We start from the raw sequence: 20,581 nt of genomic DNA, 5'->3' as shown, positions 1-20,581 counted from the left end.
TTACTATTTTAAAATATTGTGTGTTCTTCTTTTTATTTCATCTCTTGTTTTTATTTTATTTTATTTTATTTTATTTTATTTTATTTTATTTTATTTATTTTTTGAGACAGGGTCTCACTCTGTTTACTAGGCTGGAGTGCAATGGCACACTCACGGTAGAGGCTTACTGCAGCCTCTGCCTCCTGGGTTCAAGCAATCCTCCTACCTCAGCCTCCCGAGTAGCTAGAACTACAGGTGTGCACCACCACACCTGTCTAATTTTTGTATTTTTGTAGAGATGAGATTTCATCATCTTGCCCAGGCTAGTCTCAAACTCCTGGGCTCAAGGAATTTTCCTGCCTCAGCCTCCCAGAGTCCTGAGATTACAGATGTGAGCCACCACACTCAGCCTTTTTTTATTATTATTATTATACTTTAAGTTCTAGGGTACATGTGCACAATGTGCAGGTTTGTTACATATGTATACATGAGCCATGTTGGTGTGCTGCACCCATTATCTCATCATTTACATTAGAATGCATTAATGTTCTTGTTTCCCTTAACAAAAAACCCTTGGGGCTAAATGGGTTCTTGACAACTAGGATGAGAATATAGTTAGTTATATGGCATTACTTCAATAGTATAATAAATCCTGGTTTACAGTCAACTGACTTCACATAGGCTTTGGCCACCCAGCCAGTTCTCAGTGGGACAGTTAGCATCCTGGGGATCACTCAGGGTATGGAAAACATCACTGCATATCATCATGGATATCTAGTTGGTTCATTTCTTGGAATTGATCTAGATATTCATATGTTTATGGTGTAGATAATGTCTCCTATGAGCATTCCTTCAACAAAAGTGGATCATTCAGGTAAACTTTCATTACTTTTTTGAATGCATGAATTTTTTGCAAGGTAATAAGAGAATATTTGCATGGATTAAGCTAAGATTCTTGCTGCATCAGCAAAATGGCTTGTTCTTTTCAGCTAGCACAATGACATTCCTGCACTGAACTGGAATTTCTGAAATCTTGAATGATAGTATGTGCTGTGCTGGTTCTTCTCTGCATGGGGTATCTGCAAGCCGCTCCTTCTAGGAAATGTACCATGGTCTGTAGTGAGTGGATCACACATTATGTAAAATAATGACAAAAAGCAGTACTTGAGAAAAGATTTGTTGTAGAAGGCATGAAATGCTTTATTTTTCCACTGCTCATATGGATTTCTGGATATGTCATGGTACATTCATAGAAGTCATCATATAAGTGAAATTGTCAATTCCAAGCCTACTTTGTGAGAATTGTTATCTGCTTGAAATTTCAGCATAGGTCAAATAATAGTTCATACCCCTAGCCCCTGGTTTTCAGATTTGCGACTATAATCAAAGTCTTTATTACCCATAATGTACTATCTAACCAGAAGACTGGGAATAGCATATATAAAAATACAGCCCTCATTCAGAATTTTGCTTTATTAAACTGTGAAGACCCACTAAATTGGATCACATTGTTCAAATGAGGCTGTTCAAAATCTCTAAAAGTACATGCCACTGGAAGTTACAAAGGAAGCAGAGTGACTATATCCTTGTTATCTCTGAGGATATGTGGTTTTCTAAAAACACCGAACACTAATTATTCATTATTGATATATAAGTCAATAGAAAAATCCCCACCAGAAAACCAATGGCTAGTGAATATATGAACTGAAAGGAAGCTCAGAATCAATCAGCTTGCTGAGAGCCTAATGGGGAGGGGCCTTTTGTCATGCTTCTTGAGCCTTTTCCTCACCAATATTGGAAAATGCTTCAGTTGTTCCACCATGCTTCAGTGTGTCCGTTCTTTCCATGAACCATCTATTCTTTTCTCTGGCATCCTTTAGTGTAGGTTGAATATCCCATTTCCCTTTTTAGCCCTCATCGTATTTAGTGTCTGCTTCAACACAAGATAATAGTTAAGCAATTTGAATAGTTTCCAGAGACAACAGATATCATGATGATAATGGCTTTTACCAATTATTGATGGATTTTAAATGTTTTGTCACATACTGAGTCCAGCATACTCAAAATGTAAAAAGCCTTGGAGTGAAGATTCCAATTTCGGAGCCATGATTTCTAAAAGTTTTTCAGGATAGAGTTTTTGCCTCTTCCACAATGTATGAAGAAGGTACATAGGAAACTGAATACTTTATAAAAGTTCATATCTTCTTTATCAGTGTAAAATTTCTATAATTTGGTTAATTTGAGGGTAGAATTTTTCCCTAAAGTGTATTTGGAGAGGGAGGTACTTAAAAGATATTTGTAGGATACATGAAGACAACCATACGTGTTTATAGATAATAGAGTGTAAATGAGTTTCAGAGCATTCTGCGTCAATTTTAGAAAGCTTTTCTGTATAAGGAAATAACATTTAAATATATGATACTGAAAATTTTAGAAAAAATTATTTAGCAGTCTTTTACTACTATCAGTTGCTATAATAGTGCTGTTAGCAATAACATCGTTCTGAAACTATAAGATAATTAATACAAATAAATCATTTTCTATTAAAATATTTCTGGTAATAACTTTGATTGCTGTAATTAAAAAATAATTCATAAGAAGTACCCTTTTTGCTATATTCCAATCATTTATCCAACTAAAAACCTTGGGAAAATACGTTCAAAGTAGCTTTTCATATTTATTTTCATTTGCTTTTATTCTCCAAAATCCTATAAATTTAATTTTGTAAAATTTTTTATTATGAAAAGTGTCAAACATATATAAAAAGTAGAGAGGATCCTATTATAAATCCCCTTGTACCCATCAATTTATAGCCAGTTATACACCCCTACCCATTTTTCCCTTCCTATATTTTTGAAAACATATCTTAGATATAATTTCTTCCACAAATATTTCAGCACATTCCAATTCCTTGGAATTTTGTACATCTTTCAAGCCATAGTGCATATATTTTTGAAGTGGTTTTCCAAATATTTTTTCATTGGCTCTGCTACATGCAAGAATATTTCTTACAGTAAGCCACAGTACAAATTACTAGAAGGCAAGTTGACACTCAGTGACTATCAGGAGTATTCTTAGAAGAAGAAAAACATGGAAGTTTAGTGTTGCCTATTACCTAATCTAAGAAAGAATTGGAGCTTTATTTTCTTTTGTTCTTCTTTAATGTGCAAAACGGAGTATACAGTATGGTGTAGGCATGCCACCAGCTCATCTTGAACCTAATTTCTTGTATCGTTTCTTGCAGACAATGCTTCCATGGACAAGTCCTTGTCAAAACTGGCCCATGCTGATGGAGATCAAACATCAATCATCCCTGTCCATCAGGTCATTGATAAGGTCAAGGGTTATTGCAATGCTCATTCAGACAACTTCTACAAAAACATTATCATGTCAGACACCTTCAGCCATAGCACAAAGTTTTAATGTCTTTAATGTAACAAAAAGAAATCAATCTGCAGAAATGTGAAGATTTCCAAGCAGTGAAAACTGCAACTAGCGATGTAAATGTGCTATTACCTAGGTAACTGCATATATATAAGGAATGTATTTTGTTAAGAAGGCTTTTGTGAAATTCATAATTTTTCTTTTTAATATATTTCTTCCATGGAAGAGTTGTCATCATCACTAAAACTTCAGTACTGAGAGCAACATGACTCAGTAGCCACAGAAGCTATGATTTTTAAAATGTATAATTGAATCAGAGTAATCATAATTCAGGGGAGACATTCAAATTAGAGACAAGGGAAAAGCAACGCTGAGGAAGACCCTAGATAGAGCTCATTTTAGTCCACCTAGTCATTATATCTGGCTGTACCCATTTTCTGTGTCTTCTTTCTCAACAATAAAAAATGTAACTATTTTGAATGCCCACAAATCCCATTCCAGTGTTACTTTCCGTGGATGCAGTACCATGTTCTCATTTTCAATGACATTTCAACCACAGGCAGAAAAGATTGTTTAGTGCTTGACCCAAAGGATTTTTTTATTATTTTAAATATTACTCCTTCAGAACCATAACATGCTTAAGAAAGTTTTCCCAAAATGTTGACCTAGTTAAATGAGGCTATATGAATTTCTAATATTTTACTTATTCTATTCAAGGCATAGGGCCAAAGCATTAAGTATAATTTAATCCCATACATTCGAGTTAAGTTTAGTGTTGATGTTCCATCGATGTGGACCTCCCAGGAGTTGTTTAAGAATGATCTTACACCTCTACTTTTGCCCCTCTACTGTATATTAAGCCCATAGGCTTGGGGGAGGAAGGAGAATTTCCATTAGGCAAGCTGTATGCAGTGGAATATTCCTTTTAGGAGACACACAGTTGAGACTCTCTGGTTCTTTCCTTGCTTTAGAGATTTTAAGACATTTCCTAGCACACAAATGAAAGCCTCGTATTTCCCCATTGAGAGTTTTGTTCCAAGGAATATGAAGTGAGACATATGGGTGAGTCATAATAATCAAAATAATTTATAAACAGCTGTGTCTGCAATAGCTAGTCTAAAAACTCCTTGTGTGTCAGTCCTCTGGTTATAGTATATAAGAGCCTAAGGAGGTCTGGCAAGATAGATGGTGTATTATTTATGGATCGGCTGCTGCATAGGAGCCTTGCATACTGTTATGCAGCTTACCTAACTCTCAGATTATTCTGAGTAATGCTTGCTTGCTAATGAATGTATAGGAGACCACACTGTAATTGTTCTTAGATGATGGAATCCATGTAGTTTCTTAGAAATCGGTCTCAGTGCATGCTGTACTTTTTCACATTTGCTCTGGGTTATCTGGGAAGTATCAGGTTCTGGGAGGCAACACCGTTAAGTGATAAGAAAAGGAGACGTTCTGGTAAAGCCAGTCTGCTTAAACGCAAAGTTCAGAACCTGGAACCTAGAGGCCTTCCTCTCTGCCCCCAAAAAAACAGGCAGTTTGCAGGCTGAGACATGGGAGAGCTTTCAGGCTACACAGCAACCCTCGGGACCTCTCACCTTTTGCTGAGCTTCAATCAGGAAGCTATTTGCCCGGCTCCAGCAGATGATGAGATAATGAGGTAGTGGGTTTTTTATTACTGTTCCATTTTGCAACATCCTGCAACACCATCCTGGGAGACAAGAGCATTACCCAGCGTGGCTTTCACAGGGGAAGGTTATATTCAGTAGGAAAGAATAGTAAATCTAAGGTCACTGAGATTCACTACAGCAGAGCCAAATCCTTTTCAATAGGCGTATATTAACAGGCTGCTTATTTTGGCAGAGGTTTCAACATATAGATGAAAATGAATCTTAGTCACTGAATATTCATATACATTTCCCTCAATACCTTAGACATTCATGGTAGATTTTAATTAGTTAGCTTTCTAACTAGTCAGATTTCTGCCCAAAGTTCTTAGTCAATAGTAATTAAGATATAGCTTCAAAAATGGCTTTGCTTTTGATTTCTACTCATATTCATATGGCTCCAGAAAAATATTTTTTTCATATTTGACAATGTCAGCTCCACTTTAGAAATTTTCAATAACCAGATGAGAAAAAATTAAGAAATTGCTCAACAGAAACATTTGTAAATGGATTTGAAAGATTGAGCCAAATTCTGTTGTCAGTTCTAAGCATGCAGTTCTCACCTCCATTTAGGCCCCCATCAGATGAGGGTCAGGAATTTAGCTGGGGAGCCTAAATTTAGTTCAGCCTACCTTTGCGAATAGCATCTATTCAGACTCTCTTTTCATTATGTTTTCTTTTCTTTTTCCCTGTTATTAAACTACATTGTGTTAGAGTTGTAGTCTAGGATCCTGAGATATTTTCCATTCTTGTCACCATTTACCGCATTGTAAAGATTTTTGTCTATTGTTGGCATAGATTCTTTTGTACATATTTATTTATTTGTGTTTATACATGTCAATTGGTTTCCTATCTTAGCTTGATATTGCCTAGCTTTGTTGTTTTAATTAACTTTCTATTAGAGAGACTGTATATATTTTTTCTAAATACTTTGTGAAATCATTTTTGGTAGCAATATCTTTGAATATGATGAATAAAAGTGACTGTGAGTGCAAATAGAATTAGCAGTGAGAAGCTACTCTAGCTAATTTGCCATTTTACTTAAATGGAAAGTGTTTTTCAAATAAATACTTATGTTGTTCACGTTCCAAGTTATTCAATTCCTTTATGAGTGAATGTTTTTACTTCTGACTCCTAAATAGGAAAAGATTATTTGACAGCTGGAAAATAATCTGCCACCAATTAAGCTAGTGACATAGGGCTACTTTGCCAAAACACTTGGAATGAGTATATTACATAGATCCAGTTCACTAAGGATTAATGCATCTTGAAGTTCTTAGAATTTCTTGGGATGACTGATGCAAAGCCAAGTTCTATAGCAGATTAAAAGTAATGCAGGTTTCCTTTGGGGAATATCTTCAGTATCCTCAAAAGGGACTGAGTCAGTAACCTGTAGAAGATAGAACCTGGGATATTTTTCTCACATTTATAGTTGCTATTTTCATTGTGAGAGGCTTGATACGTTTTAGTGAACTTCACTTACTTGATGAGAACAGAACCTCCCCACTTCCTTTTACTGTGGATATTTAGGATAACATTTTTTCTGCAGTGAGCCAAAGCCCAATTTTACTTACTGCCCTACTCAGCAAAGTGTGTGCCCAGTGCAAAGTTGTGAGGTGTTTTGACGGTCACTGCTAAACCAGGTCTTCCAAGCCAATGTTCACAACTCCTGGCCAAGCATGGTAAGAAAATAGACAAGCAGTTGCTTAAGGCTCATCTACAGTGATTTTCATGCAGGTTACTTCAGAAAGCTGGAGGGATAGAATTGGGGAACAAATGAAAAATACATATTTGATTTGCAGGCTGACCTGTGTTGGTAATATTTTTGAAATCTGGAGGAATTGGTCTTTATAAATTCAGTGTTTTGGAAGCACTTCTCTGTTTCCAGATGAATAACATTCCATTTCTCTCATATAAAAACATTAAATAAACTCTCTCCCTCCTCCACACCAAAATCCTTCTCCCCTTTCTTCCGTTCTCTCTCCCTTTTTCCTTCTGTCTTCATTTCAAGGAAGAATAGTTCTTTTTTTGCTTCGCTAGAGAGAAATGAGAATAAATGTGAAATTTTCAAGTGTTTGCATTTATATTCTATATAGCCTGTTCTGCCAAAAAAAAAAAAGTAAGAAAAGAAAAAAGGATGCTTTGTTACCATAGGCAGCTCCAACCTAAATTGAGTAATCTGAATTATACAGTGGGGGGGGGGGAAGCAGACACAGTGGCTAATGACTGTAATCCCAGCACTTTGGTTGGCCAAGGCAGGCAGAGGTCAGGAGTTCAAGACCAGCCTGGGCAACATGGTGAAACCCCATCTCTACTAAAAATACAAACACTAGCAGGCATGTTGGTGCATGCCTGTAGTCCTAGCTACTTGGGAGGTAGAGGCAGTCGAATTGTTTGAACCTGGGAGGTGGAGGTTGCAGTAAGCTAAGATCGTGCCACTGCACTCCAACCTGGGCGATAGAGTGGGACTCCATCTCAAAAAAACCGAAAAGTTGTAAGTGTGTTTGGATGCCAGATGTTTATTTCCTATCTCATGGAATTTCCACCACAGTTCTATGACAAATTGTTAGTTCACTCTTCCATTTGGGGAAACAGGTGATTAAGAACAGTAAGTAACCTGCCTGTGGCCACAGAGACAGTAAGAGCGCGACTCGCATCTAAGTCCATCTGACTCTGTTCATTCTTCTACATCAGCTTTTCTAGCCACCTCCTTCAAAGAACCTACAGCCTGGTGAAGGAAGAGAATCCAGGGCCAGGATAACTGCCCTGATATCCATTTGTCAGCAGCTTCTGGAGCTTCAGGCAAAAGCTCTGGACTAGCAAACCAGTAGCAATGATTTGGGCTTTCAAGTTCTGGTAGATTCTGATTGGCCTCTCCTGAAGGTAAGGAAAGATTCTAGACAAGGAGGTTGGAAAGCCCAAATAAATGGGTGGAAAAGAGTTGAGGCAGCCTTGATTGCAGGGTGTGGAAAGGAGTTGCAGAGGGATGACAGTCATTGTGTGAATAACCCAAGTGGCTGGCTAGGGAGGTTTTAACTTATCAGCAGGCATAAAAGAGGCATAAAGGCTTCTAGGCAATGAAGGAACCCAATCCCAGTTGGGTTTTAGGGCCATGACTGTGCTGGGATCATCGGAATGAAGAGGGGCTGAACTTGGAGAGAACAGTGAGGAGCCTTTTGGAAAAGTCAACAGAGCAACAAGGCAATTTGAGGAGTAGTGTCTGGGGATCACAGGTCTCAGAAGTGACAACGCTGACAGAAGGCTTTCAAAGCAGCAGCCAGCCCATGCATTGGTGCATCTACCTTGCCACATTCAGAACAGCAGGGAACATCTTGGTTGTATCCAGTTGGCATGGGTTTAGAAGGGCCTGTGAAAGAAGCAAGCCTTCAAGAGACAAAGAAGCTGCTTATGTCAAAAAATGTGAGAAGGTAGAGAAGAGAGGGTAAGTTGTTTAAAAGAGTATAAACTTAAAGGACAGTGTCTTATGAAGTTTAATTTGTTCACTTGTTTTATGGAATACAATATTCGAAGGCAAAAGGAAAGGCATCAGAAGACAGTGAGGTGGTTGGTACAGCAGGCTCCTAGAGGTGAGGGGAGAATGGATGAGAAACAGAAGAGGCCTATCTTCTTCTGAGATTGAAAAACAGGCTATTAGATAAGACAAAGGTGCAGATATTGGGGAAAGCTTGTTGAGTTTCCTGATTTTTGTCAGTAAAATAATTAGAGGCTCATTTCATCTGCTGGGTATTGCAAGATAGAAAGTATTAGGATGGGGACCTGAGTAAAATTTAAAGGATTTGGAACAACCTCCCAGGGAATGCAAATCCCTGGCAAAATTTGATTAAATAAATAATGTTTGCCCTTAGGGTGGCTTTTACAAGGATAATCCCCAAATCATTTTATTAAAATATTTTTATTTGCTGTGTTTTGAAAAACCAGTTTGTTTCAAGGTCCTAACTAAACACTTAATATTCTAAAGTCTCAAACCTTATTGGTCAAGGATACATTTTAATCACTTGTAAATAAATGGACAATGAATAATTTCAGATACACTGTAAATCTTTTGAATCTTTTAACTTACATATTTTGTTTGACTTGACTTTTTTCATTCTGAATGAAAATGATTTTTATAAATTCAGATGTCAATTAGAATAAAATATTTGATTTTTTTTTTTTTGCTTTTGTTTTTTGTTGTTTTGTTTTGTTTTTTGAGACAGTCTCACTCTGTCACCCATGTTAGAGTGAGGTGGCACAATATGACTCACTGTAGCCTTGACCTCCCAGACTCATGTAATCCTCCCGCCTCAGCCCCACAAAATTCTGGGATTACAGGTGTGAGCCACTTCACTGGGCCTGATACATAAACACATTTTAACATTGATACTTGTAGTATCCAGTTCACACTGCATGTGAAAATGACAAAATCAAAAGTTTAAATACCCTAGGAGCAAAAGAAAGACCTGTAGAACACAGGAACACTTTTCTGTTGCATTGTCCTAAACCTCAATCAATCATGTATATTAAGTAACTTCAGCCCATTTTTGGTTCTCAGGGGTTCAAAATAAAGCACATAACCTTCCTAGGAAGAGTTCACTGGCCAAGAGAGGTGACAGTTCTTACACATTCAAAAGTATTTAAACTCAAAGAATAATTGGTTTATAAAGATCTGAAATGTAATCAGTGATACTCAACTAGAGCAAAAGCATTGTCTGCCATGGCACTTAACTGCAATAAATATTGCCTTAAATTTGACACCTTATATATATATATATATATATAGTGTGTGTGTTTAAATTTCATGTGCATGTGACTTTTCTACTGAATGATATTATTAAACTTCTGTGCATTGGGTTATGTTTATAGTCATCATTTTGATAAGCAGTAGCATATCGCTTAGCCACATAACAGGTGCTTAGTTAATGTTTATTGAATTAAATTGAAATGTGTAGTTGACCTGGTCCACTTGCATTGTATATTTTAGAAAAGTAGATGTCAAAGTACCTTGGATTTTAGTGGTTTGGAAGAACATGGATTAGAAATAAAATGCAAAGAAAAGCAGTATTAGCCTTATGCTCTTCAAGCCCCTTTACCCCAGTTGCTCTATATCACTCTATATGATGCAAGCAAATGGTTAAGAACAAAAAGACAGCAGTTTGATAGTAACTGTCAATCTTAATGGTATTGTGTCCAGAATTTATTCCTTACGGTGGGTTCTTGGTCTCGCTGACTCCAAAAATGAAGCCGCAGACCCTCGCAGTGAGTGTTAACAGCTCTTAAAGATGGTGTGTCCAGAGGTTGTTCCTTCAGATGTTCAGATGTGTCCAGAGTTTCTTCCTTCTAGTGGGTTCGTGGTCTGGCTGGCTCAGGAGTGAAGCCGCAGACCTTCACAGTGAGTGTTACAGTTCTTAAAGGTAGCACGTCTGCAGTTGTTTGTTCCTCCCGGTGGGTTCATGGTCTCACTGACTTCAGGAGTGAAGCCACAGACCCTCATGGTGTTGCAGCTCATAAAGGTAGTGTGGACCCAAAGAGTAAGCAGCAGCAAGATTTATTGTGAAAAGTGAAAGAACAAATCTCCCACAGCACGGAAGAGGACCCGAGCAGGTTGCTGCTGCTGGCTGGGGTGGCCAGCTTTTATTCCCTCTTTTGGCTGTGCCCACATCCTGCCGATTGGTCCATTTTACAGAGTGCTGATTAGTCAATTTTACAGATTGCTGATTGGTCCATTTTACAGAGTACTGATTGGTGCGTTTACAATCCTTTAGCTAGACACAGAGTGCTGATTGGTGCATTTACAAAAGTCTCCAAGTCCCCACCCAACCCAGAAGCTCAGCTGGCTTCACCTTTCAGTATCAGGAAAGGAACTGGCTCAACTCAAGTCTGAGATGAATATGCAGAAAATCCTCCTTTTGAGCAATTGTCTTGGAAACTGTTTTATGGTTCAAACTGGCTTTAATATTAGAAATTTAATGTAAGAGCACAGAGGGACCTCACAGAGCCCAGCATCCAGGTGTGCAGCCAGACTTTGGGAGATCTAGGACCAAGGGATGATGGCTTTGGTCATCAAGCAATCATTTTCTTTGTGTTGCTGTTGTTGTTGTTGTTGTTTTAAAGGATGTTTTTAGTGCAGTTTTGGTACACAGCAAAATTGGGAAAGCAGCACAGAGATTTCCCATATATATGCTTCCACAACACATGCATACTCTTCATTATCAACATCCCCCACCAGAGTAGAACATTTGTTATAATTTATGAACCTGCATTGACGCTTCATTATGACCTAGAGTCCATAGTTTACATTAGGGTTCACTCTTGGTGCTGTACATTCTATGGGTTTGGACAAATATATAATGACATGTATCTACCATTAAAATATCATACAGAAAATTTTCAGAGCCCTAAAAACTTCTGTGCTATGTGTTCATTCATTCCTCCCCACTACCCCTTCCCCAGCAACCAGTGATCTTTTTATTATCTTTATAGTTTTACCTTTTCCAGAATGTCTCATAATTGGATTCATACGGTAGGTAGAATTTTCAGATTGACTTCTTTCACTTAGTAATATGCATTTACATTTCCACCATGCCTTTTTATGACCTAATAGCTCATTTCTTTTTAGCGCTGAGTAATCTGTTGTCTGGATGTACCACAGTTTAGTTTCCACTCACCCACTGAAGGATGTGTCAGTTGCTCCAAGTTTTGGCAATTATGAATAAAGCCATCATAAACATTGATGTGAAGGTTTTTGTATAGATGTAAGTTTTCAGTTCCTTTGGATAAATATCAAAGAGCATGATTGCTGGCTTGTATGATGAGTATGTCTCGTTTGGTAATAAACTGTCAAAACGCCTTCCAAAGTGGTGATGCTATCATTTTCATCTTTGCTCTTTTTTCCATATCTGCAGCAGACTGGCTTCCTTTCTACAGTATCATGCCGAGTATTTTCACTGCCCTAAAAACTCTGTGCTCTGCCTGTTCATCCCTCTCTCCTCCAGCCCCCAGGCAACCACTGATCTTTAGTTTCTGTTTCTTCAGAGCTACATATTATATGAGGTTTGATGTTACCATGGTATCATTTCTGGCCTCAATCCTAAACATAAACGTACAGCTCTGGTTCTCAATACCAAATAACCATTATTTCAGTATCTCTTCATTTAAATTCTTGAGAAAGATCCATGATTAACTCAGCTTTAATCAGGTGTCTACACCTGGTCCAAGGACACTTGGTATGAATATGGCTGCTAGACCCACCCATTCAAAAGAAGCTGTGGAGGCAGGAAGGGGCAAAGTTGCTCATTCAGACAGGATATATAGACTGTGTTCAATTATGATAAATGATGCAAAAAAACAGTGATTTATTAAAGAGTGTCAGTTAACTCACTGTGTCAGCTTGGGTCACCCAGGAAGTGGATGCCAAGGTGGACTTAGGAATTCCAGCTGTTTCTTAGGGATAGTGCCTGTGAAAGATAGCAGAAAAGGGAGCAGGAGTAGTCAAGGAAAGCCTATAAAAGGAGAGTAGGAAGGAGGAAGACAGGGTAGAAATAGCCTCAGACTGCAGTATAATTCTGAGGAAGTCCTGGCCAGTCCATCAAGGAGATGTAGCACAAAGATTTCTCATTGAGGAGTCCCATTCTGGTTGGAAATGACCTCCAGTTATTGACTGGAGGCCGCGTCGGAATAGGATGTCCCCAGATCTAAGCCTCCAGCAGACCTCAAAAGCACTGTATCTGGAAGCAGTAGCCTGACTCCACTCATTACGGCAAGTTCTCTGAAAGGTCCAAGTGGGATACCCCTGTGGCCACCCCCCATATTCAGGAAAATCCAGGATGGCTAGAGCCTGGCGTTTGAAGGCTGTGTAATCAGGAGCAATGCTAAGATTAACCTACTGGATGGCTTTGATCACCCTGGTGGATTGGCTACCGAGTGCTTCCAGATACAGGCATGGAAAACACAATTCTAGTGAGTAATATCTTCAGCCAGCGATTTACAAAGAAAATGAGTTTTAAGAATAAAAAGTGAAGTTTGGAGATTAACTGTGAATTTTGATTATCCATATTTTCCTCTATCAGTTTTACTATGTAAAATCAAGAGATGGTTTAGAAACTATGCTGAATTGTGTAATTAACATGACCTTGAAGAAGGCATTTAAAAATTATTTTTCATCCTCATTTGATAATCAGTTTCCTCTAATGGTTGTTAGCTTGTTGAGAGAATAATTGTAATTTGGCTAACAAAAATCCAATATTTGTTAGAATCGCTCTGTGTGAACCTCTGTTAAATATGTTTTGTTTTTTTTTTTTCTTTCTGGTTAATTTGTTGCAATTGAAGAAAAGTCTGAAGTCCCAGTCAGCTGTTAGCCTGGGTTCTATTACTGTCTAGCAGTTTCTGACATGAGAAAACCATGTTACATCGTGCCATTTTATTAAGTTGTGATAGTGTTAACTAGTAAGGAAAAGAAGAACTAACAGAGACCTCAAAAATAACATCACATATCTACAACTATCTGATCTTCGACAAACCTAACAAAAACAAGCAATGGGGAAAGGACTGCCTATTTAATAAATGGTGCTGGGAAAACTGGCTAGCCTATGCAGAAAACAGAACCTGAACCCCTTCCTTACACCTTATACAAAAATTGACTCAAGATGAATTAAAGACTTAAATGTAAAACCCCAAACCATAAAAACCCTAGAAGAAAACCCAGGCAATATAATTCAGGACATAGGCATGGGCAAAGACTTCATGACTAAAACACCAAAAGCAATTGCAACAAAAGCCAAAATTGACAAATGGGATCTAATCAAACTAAAGAGCTTCTGCACAACAAAAGAAACTATCATCAGAGTGAACAGACAACCTACAGAATGGAAGAAAATTTCCACAACCTACCCGTTGGACAAAGGTCTGATATCCAGAATCTACAAGGAACTTAAACAAATTTACAAGAAAAAAAACCAATCCCATCAAAAAGTGGATGCAGGATATAAACAAACACTTCTCCAAAGAAAGTGTGCGGCCAAGAAACATGAAAAAAACCTCATAATCACTGGTCATTAATGAAAATGAAAACCACACTGAGATACCATCTCATGCCAGTTAGAATGGTAATCATTAAAAAGTTAGGAAACAATAGATGCTGGAGAGGATGTGGAGAAATAGGAATGCTTTTACACTGTTGGTGGGAGTCCAAATTAGTTCAACCATTGTGGAAGACAGTGTGGTGATTCCTCAAGGATCTAGAACAAGGAATACCATTTGACCCAGCAATCCCATTACTGGGTATATAAACAAAGAATTATAAACTATTCTATAAAGACACATGCACATGTATGTTTATTGCAGCACTATTTACAATAGCAAAGACTTGGAACCAACCCAAATCCCCATCAGTGATAGAATAGATAAAGAAAATGTGGCACATATATACCATGGAATACTATGGAACCATAAAAAAGAATGAGTTCATGTCCTTTGCAGGGACATGGATAAAGCTGGAAGCCATCATTTTCAGCCAACTAACACAGGGACAGAAAACCAAACACCGCATGTTCTCACTCATAAGTGGAAGGTGAACAATGAGAACACATGGACACAGGGAGGGGAACATCACATACCAGGGCCTATCGGGGATAGGGAGAAAGGGGAGACAGAGCATTAGGACAAATATCTAATGCATGTGGGGCTTAAAACTTAGATGATGGGTTGATAGATGCAGCAAACCACCATGGCACATGTATACCTATGTAACAAACCTGCACATTCTGCACATGTATCCCAGAACTTAAAATTTAAAAAAAATAACAGGAAGGGCATTAAAGAAAAAGGAGTTGTATAGAATTACCACTGTTAAGGTTTCAAAAGGTAGATTGATCCCATTTTGCTAAAGCCAACAGTTCCTTCACTCTTAAAAATTATATACTGCTGACGAAGGGTCACAGGCCTAATTTTTAGGAAATATTTATTCTGCCAGTAATAGTCTGTACCATATGACTTTACTATGTCACTTACTGGCTCTAGGCCTTAGTTTACTTCTCTGTAAAATAAAGGAGGCTGATTATTATAGCTAAAATATATATAAAATATACAGCTAAAACATGTTCAGCACTTGAATGCTATGATTCCCTTTAACTTCGTTAAATATAAAAATGCTAGTAATTTCCATATAAACACAAAGTCCAAAGATCTAAACGCTAAATGTCAACCTAGATATTGATCTTATTCAATCTAAATTTTTCAAGGGAATACATGTATTCTATTAGGTTGCTGCAGAAGTATTGGCGGCTTTTGCCATGAAAATACTTTTGCACCAACCTAAATATATCTTTTAATTTCCAAAGTAAATTACTTTCCTGTACATACAATTTAGTACTTTCAAGACTCTTATTAAGTCTTCTAGGGATAAAATTAGTAGGAAGATTCACTCTCAAATACAAAAGAGAAGATGGCCCAGCAGTAAGGCAATATCATTGTGAAAAGCAGAGATAAAACCCTATCTTTCAGCAACTTTGTCAAATTAGTGATCCCCCCAACACGGATACCAAAATCCCATTTCTCTTCCCCAGCTGTGTGTTACCACACTGTGCAAAGTTCACTGGGGAAAAGTAGAAAACAGATCAGCAGGAAATACAAAGACAGCAAGCAAAGCAGATTTGACAGTTGCCAAGAAGTGGCCTCAGATGTACAATCCATGATCTCTTGCTGGGCAAATGAGAAAGGCAAAACCAACAGGCTCTGTTCACTAAACGCACAAGGATGTGCCCCACTGCACAGAACCCTATCTGTACCTTTACTCATGGGTGCCTAGAGCACGTTTGCATTCAAATTAGAGGAAGCTGTGTGCATATAAACTATGGTGGGGTGTTTGTGAGCAGGGGTGCAATTCTTAGCGTAGAATCCGTTGCCACAGATCCAAGAAGCACTTTAAAGAGATTATACTTTATGTGATTGCCTTTCACGGGCCCTGAGAATCTCCTTGTAAATTACATCAAACATGAGTTTACAGACATCATGACAATGGGAACTCACTGATGGCAATGAAAATATGGGAAGTGGAACAGGAGCAGCAGTGCTTGAATGACAGAAATCAGTACAGCTGCTAGAATAGTAACCACACATTTTTAAAAACTAACATATATTGTGAAAATAAATCGTCACTATCTTGATTAATCCATTTCTATTTAGTAGTTAACATTTTAACTGAAGATAATAAAGACTAATTTCTTCAAAGTTTTTGGTAGATAATATATATATATATATGACTTTTTAAATAAAATACTCAGAATTGTAAAGAGGATATTTTCTTCTCAGGAATTATTCCAGACAAGTACTGTAAACATAAAAGTTAGAAAATGTTTTACTAGGCCTTTTCCACAGTAACAGAAAAATCAGTTTGTAGTTATGAGTGTTGGGCTTTCTGTTTTCGTTATCCACAAAAGCTATAAGGAATTGCTAACATAGTTGTGGCTTTCATTCTTCCAAATAATCCCCAATTCGCTTGGAAATTTTTTTTATTCCAAAAGATCTTTTTCCTATCATTTGCTTTGCTATTTTATACAGTCAGTGTTTACTCAATAAAAGCGTTTGAAGTTTAAAAAAGCATTCTCTCTTCTAATCCTTGACTTAGATTTTTCCCATATCTCCCTTGGCATGTGTTGGGATGAAAGTGGCCAGGGCTCAAACTAGAGAACACATATTTCATACCCTCTCCTTGTTTTCACTTGCCTCATTTATGTTCACCAATCCAATCAGTGTGAGAGTGAACCCCAGCACCCTCTGAGTTCTTCCTGAAATAATTATAATATCCAAAGCCTTGCTTACTTCATAGTCACAAGAAAATGGCAGGACAAATCCACTGTTCCCTAATCCCTCCCTCCTTCAAAATTCTTTTTGCACAAACCTCTATCAGTCCAGGGCGGGTGTGGGCAGGATCCAGAATTTAATGTTTCTTGAGTGATAATAGTGTTATGTTATTTTCTAAAATGCATCAAAATGAGCTGTTAGGTTTCATGAAACATTCCTTCACTTTAAAATTGCTCCATATGTTTAAGCAAATGAAAAGGATCTCCTAAAATGCCTAGAAGACAAATTTAGTCCCTATTTGTTTCTGACACAGAGATGAAGGCAATTCTAGAGTCCAACTGAGATTATTGCTTACTTTCTTGAACCCTCGTCTTCAATTTAGAGACAACCAGGATGCAGCTGGCATCTTCTGGAAGGGACTATTTATTCACTTGTTAGCAGGCTAGTTTTAATTTCATATGAAGGCAGAAAGACTTTTGTTTCCTTGCTGCATTGAATAGGTGTGTGTGTGTGTGTCTATATGTGTGTGTATACAGCAGGTCTTTGAATAAAGTTGTTTCATTCAAAGTCGTTTAATTATAACATTGGTGAGAAAAAACATTGATTCCAGACTGGGGCCCCTGCCTGTGTGGAGTCTTCATGCTCTCCCCATTGTCCGTGTGCGTTCTCTCTGGCACTTCTGCTTTCCTCCCACATCCTAAAGCTGTGCCTGTGGGTTTCATCTGTGTGAGGTTCACATGGTCCCACGATGAGTGAGTGTGGGAGTGGGTGTGTGTGGGAGTGGGTGTGTGTGTGAGTGTGCCCTGCCATGGGATGGCATCCTGTCCCAGATGAGTTCCCACCCAGATAAGCTCTGGCCACCCATGACTCCGAACTGGAATAAGCAGATTGAAAAAAGAGTGAATGAATGAATGAAGACAAATGATTGTAAACATCTGTCAAGTCTAGGATAATCATCCAAATGGACAGCAATACATGCTGCAGTACAATAGCACTCAGTGAGCCGCCATATCCGTGGGATTGTGAGCTGTATGAGGGGAAGAGGTGCTCCTTACAATTTTTCCTTTGCAGGCCTTTATTTCTTGATTTAACCCACTGCCATTACAACTGCCATCACTGATTCACCAAAAATTGGGTAAATAATTATGTTGTGTTCATTAATCTTTCTTAAATATATATATAAAACTCACACTTAGTTCAATATTTAATAGTAGAAATATTTTGTCTTTATTTAGAAGTTCGGGAATGTTTTGTGACCATAAATATTGCTGTAGAAACTAACTCTTGGTTATATCCATTAGCCTATGGTAAAATTGGTTTTGTTATATGTCATTTTGCTTAAAGTTACAATTTCCAGAAACCTATCCATGATGTTAAGTGAAGACTTACTACATATATGTATACACATATATATTATTACTTGTAAATATTACGTATGTATAACATTACATATATATACACATACACACAGATATATACACACTTACTACTTATATTACCTAACATTATTGTATTAGGGTTTTCCAGAGAAATAGAACCAGCAGGCTGTGTGTGTGTACACATAGAAAGATTATTTTAGGGAATTGTCTCATGTGATTGCATAGGCTTGGCAAATCCAAAATGTATGGGGTAGGCCAGCAGGCTGGAGACTCAGGGAGAATTGCATTTCAATTCCAAAGGCAGTCTGCTGGCAGAATTCCTTCTTGCTTGGGGAGGGCAGTCTTTTCTATTCAGGCCATCGGCGACTGGATGAAGCCCACCCACATTATGGAGGGTAATCTGCTTTACTCAGAGGCCACAGATGTAAATTTAATCTCATCCAAAAAGCTCCTTCACACAAACATCCAGAATAATGTTTGACTGAATATCTGGCCACTATGGCTCAGCCAGTTGCCATATAACATTCACTATCACAATTATATAACATTAATAGACACTATGTGCAAGACGCTTTATGCGGGATGGAGTGACATTAACCACTTCATCTGTATCTTTCCATTCTTGGCCCCACATAAAGAGAGAATACTTTGGAAAGCAAATACTTTAGTACCTCTGTGTTTAAAAGGGGTAGTGCTGACTCACTTCTTCAGAAACTGTCTCTAAAAAGGCTAAAAGTTTGGAGAGTATCTTGTAGCTAGCATAGTGGAAACAGAAGGAGATCACATGGCTTTGTCATCAACTCAGCTCCCAACTTCTCTGGGCTATTTTCTTTCTAGTACCTTTCCATTATTTTAGCTACAAGATACTCTCCAAACTTTTAGGAAAATTATGGTAAAATGTCATTAATTTTAAATAAATACATTAATAATATTGCTGGTTCTGTCTCCTAGTGCAATTTCTTTACATCAATGAATGACAGTATGATGTGGAAATAGCAAAGGATTTTAAGAAAAATGTCTGGACTGGCAACTGTCACTTACTAGGAAGTATCTTAATCTCTCCAAATCTCAGTTTTCTCAACTGTAAAATGGGAATACTGTTGGTAATGTCCATAAGTACCTCACTTGAGGTAAAGAACAACTGAGATAAATATGTGGCAGTATTTGAAAAATGATAAAGCGTCATGGCCCTGCTTGTTATTCTCACTTTCTATTAAACTAAATTAAGTTGTAGAACCTTGGGCCCCACTCAAGGGCCCAGTTTTCTTAGCGTGGGTGTGGAAATTGTGACTACTAAAAAACAGGCAACTCTCGTATCTACAGGAGATTACTAACTTATTATATAGGAATTTGACCTTAATCTTGGTAGAGGGGATTTCATCCTAGTGTATCTGCAGCTCTACCTGGAATATGCTGAGCTTCATAATGTCTACTTCAGGCAAATGCTTTTCTCCTCCAGTACAGCCAGTCTTCTCTGCATTCATTGGAACACTCAGAACATTATTAAATGTACCTTCTGTCTTATCTGGATGAAACTAAAAACAGAAATGGGTAGTTTTATAGTTTTATAATAATATTTTATAATAATTATATAATAATAGGCTTTGTTGCTTTTGGCAAAAAGAACTATCTGTGTTGGAGCCCATGTCCTCAAATACCCAAGTAAATCTAAAATCTTAGCAGTGTTCCTTAGGTGTTGCAAAGTGTTAGTAGGAAATATCCTAAGTGTGCAATGTCTCCAAAGTTTGTGGAGCTTTTTCCTTTAAGGATATTGTTTCTAGCTCAGCTGAAGTTCTCCATCTCTATGGGGATTTCCTTTCACCCACTAATAGTCTTTAAGAACATTTCAATTTTACTAATATCAATGACAATTTCATACTTTGGTAAGATTCCTTACCCTACTCTATCCTGACCTCTTTTCAAAATATTAATCAACTAGACTATAAAAATAATCAAAATAATAGCAGAAAATCTCTCTGTTTATCCTTCACATATGTTTCTATTAGTTTGTAAAATCACCCACATCCCCACTAGGCCCTGTGGCAAGCATAAATATCACATAGCATAACAAGTACTAAGAATTTGTGAAACTTAATGTTACTGTTTTATCAACCTCAATGGAAAACTATTTTGCATTCTTTTTTTTTCTTTTCTTTTTGTACTTCTGAATTTGTGAAGTCATATCTTCAACAATTCATTTGACCAAATTTTATTGAGAATACCATATGGTATGTGCCTCAAATCATACACAGAGCAACTTGATGAGTTTTCCTAAATCTAAGCTCTCGCTGATCAACCCAAAGCCTCACCATTGCCTATTGAATTAAGTCAGATTCCTTTCCTTAGAATCTAAGGGCCTCCATAATGCATTGATAC

The 20,581-nt window shown here is 37.6% G+C and overlaps 1 protein-coding gene across 6 annotated transcripts in view; it reads left to right on the top strand.

Moving 5' to 3' along the window:
• Nucleotides 1-6,130, top strand: part of ADGRG6 (adhesion G protein-coupled receptor G6) — a 135,240-nt gene extending 129,110 nt beyond the window's left edge. For 4 of the 6 annotated variants that reach the window (XM_050787337.1, XM_050787336.1, XM_050787341.1 and 1 more), the window contains exon 24: nt 3,224-6,130. In XM_050787337.1, the coding sequence (XP_050643294.1) occupies nt 3,224-3,402 (179 nt within the window). In that variant the 3' untranslated portion in view covers nt 3,403-6,130. Of the gene's footprint in view, nt 1-807; nt 854-3,223 lie in introns of all 6 variants that reach the window. The other 2 variants (XM_050787340.1, XM_050787339.1) reach the window with 1 other exon arrangement.
• The last annotated feature ends 14,451 nt before the right edge of the window (nt 6,131-20,581 follow it).

Source organism: Macaca thibetana, chromosome 4 (genome assembly GCF_024542745.1).
Source record: "Macaca thibetana thibetana isolate TM-01 chromosome 4, ASM2454274v1, whole genome shotgun sequence".
In the NCBI taxonomy this organism is placed as follows: Eukaryota; Metazoa; Chordata; class Mammalia; order Primates; family Cercopithecidae; genus Macaca; species Macaca thibetana.
Note: the sequence above shows the minus strand (reverse complement) of the source record. Positions and strands in the feature narration are given on the sequence as shown.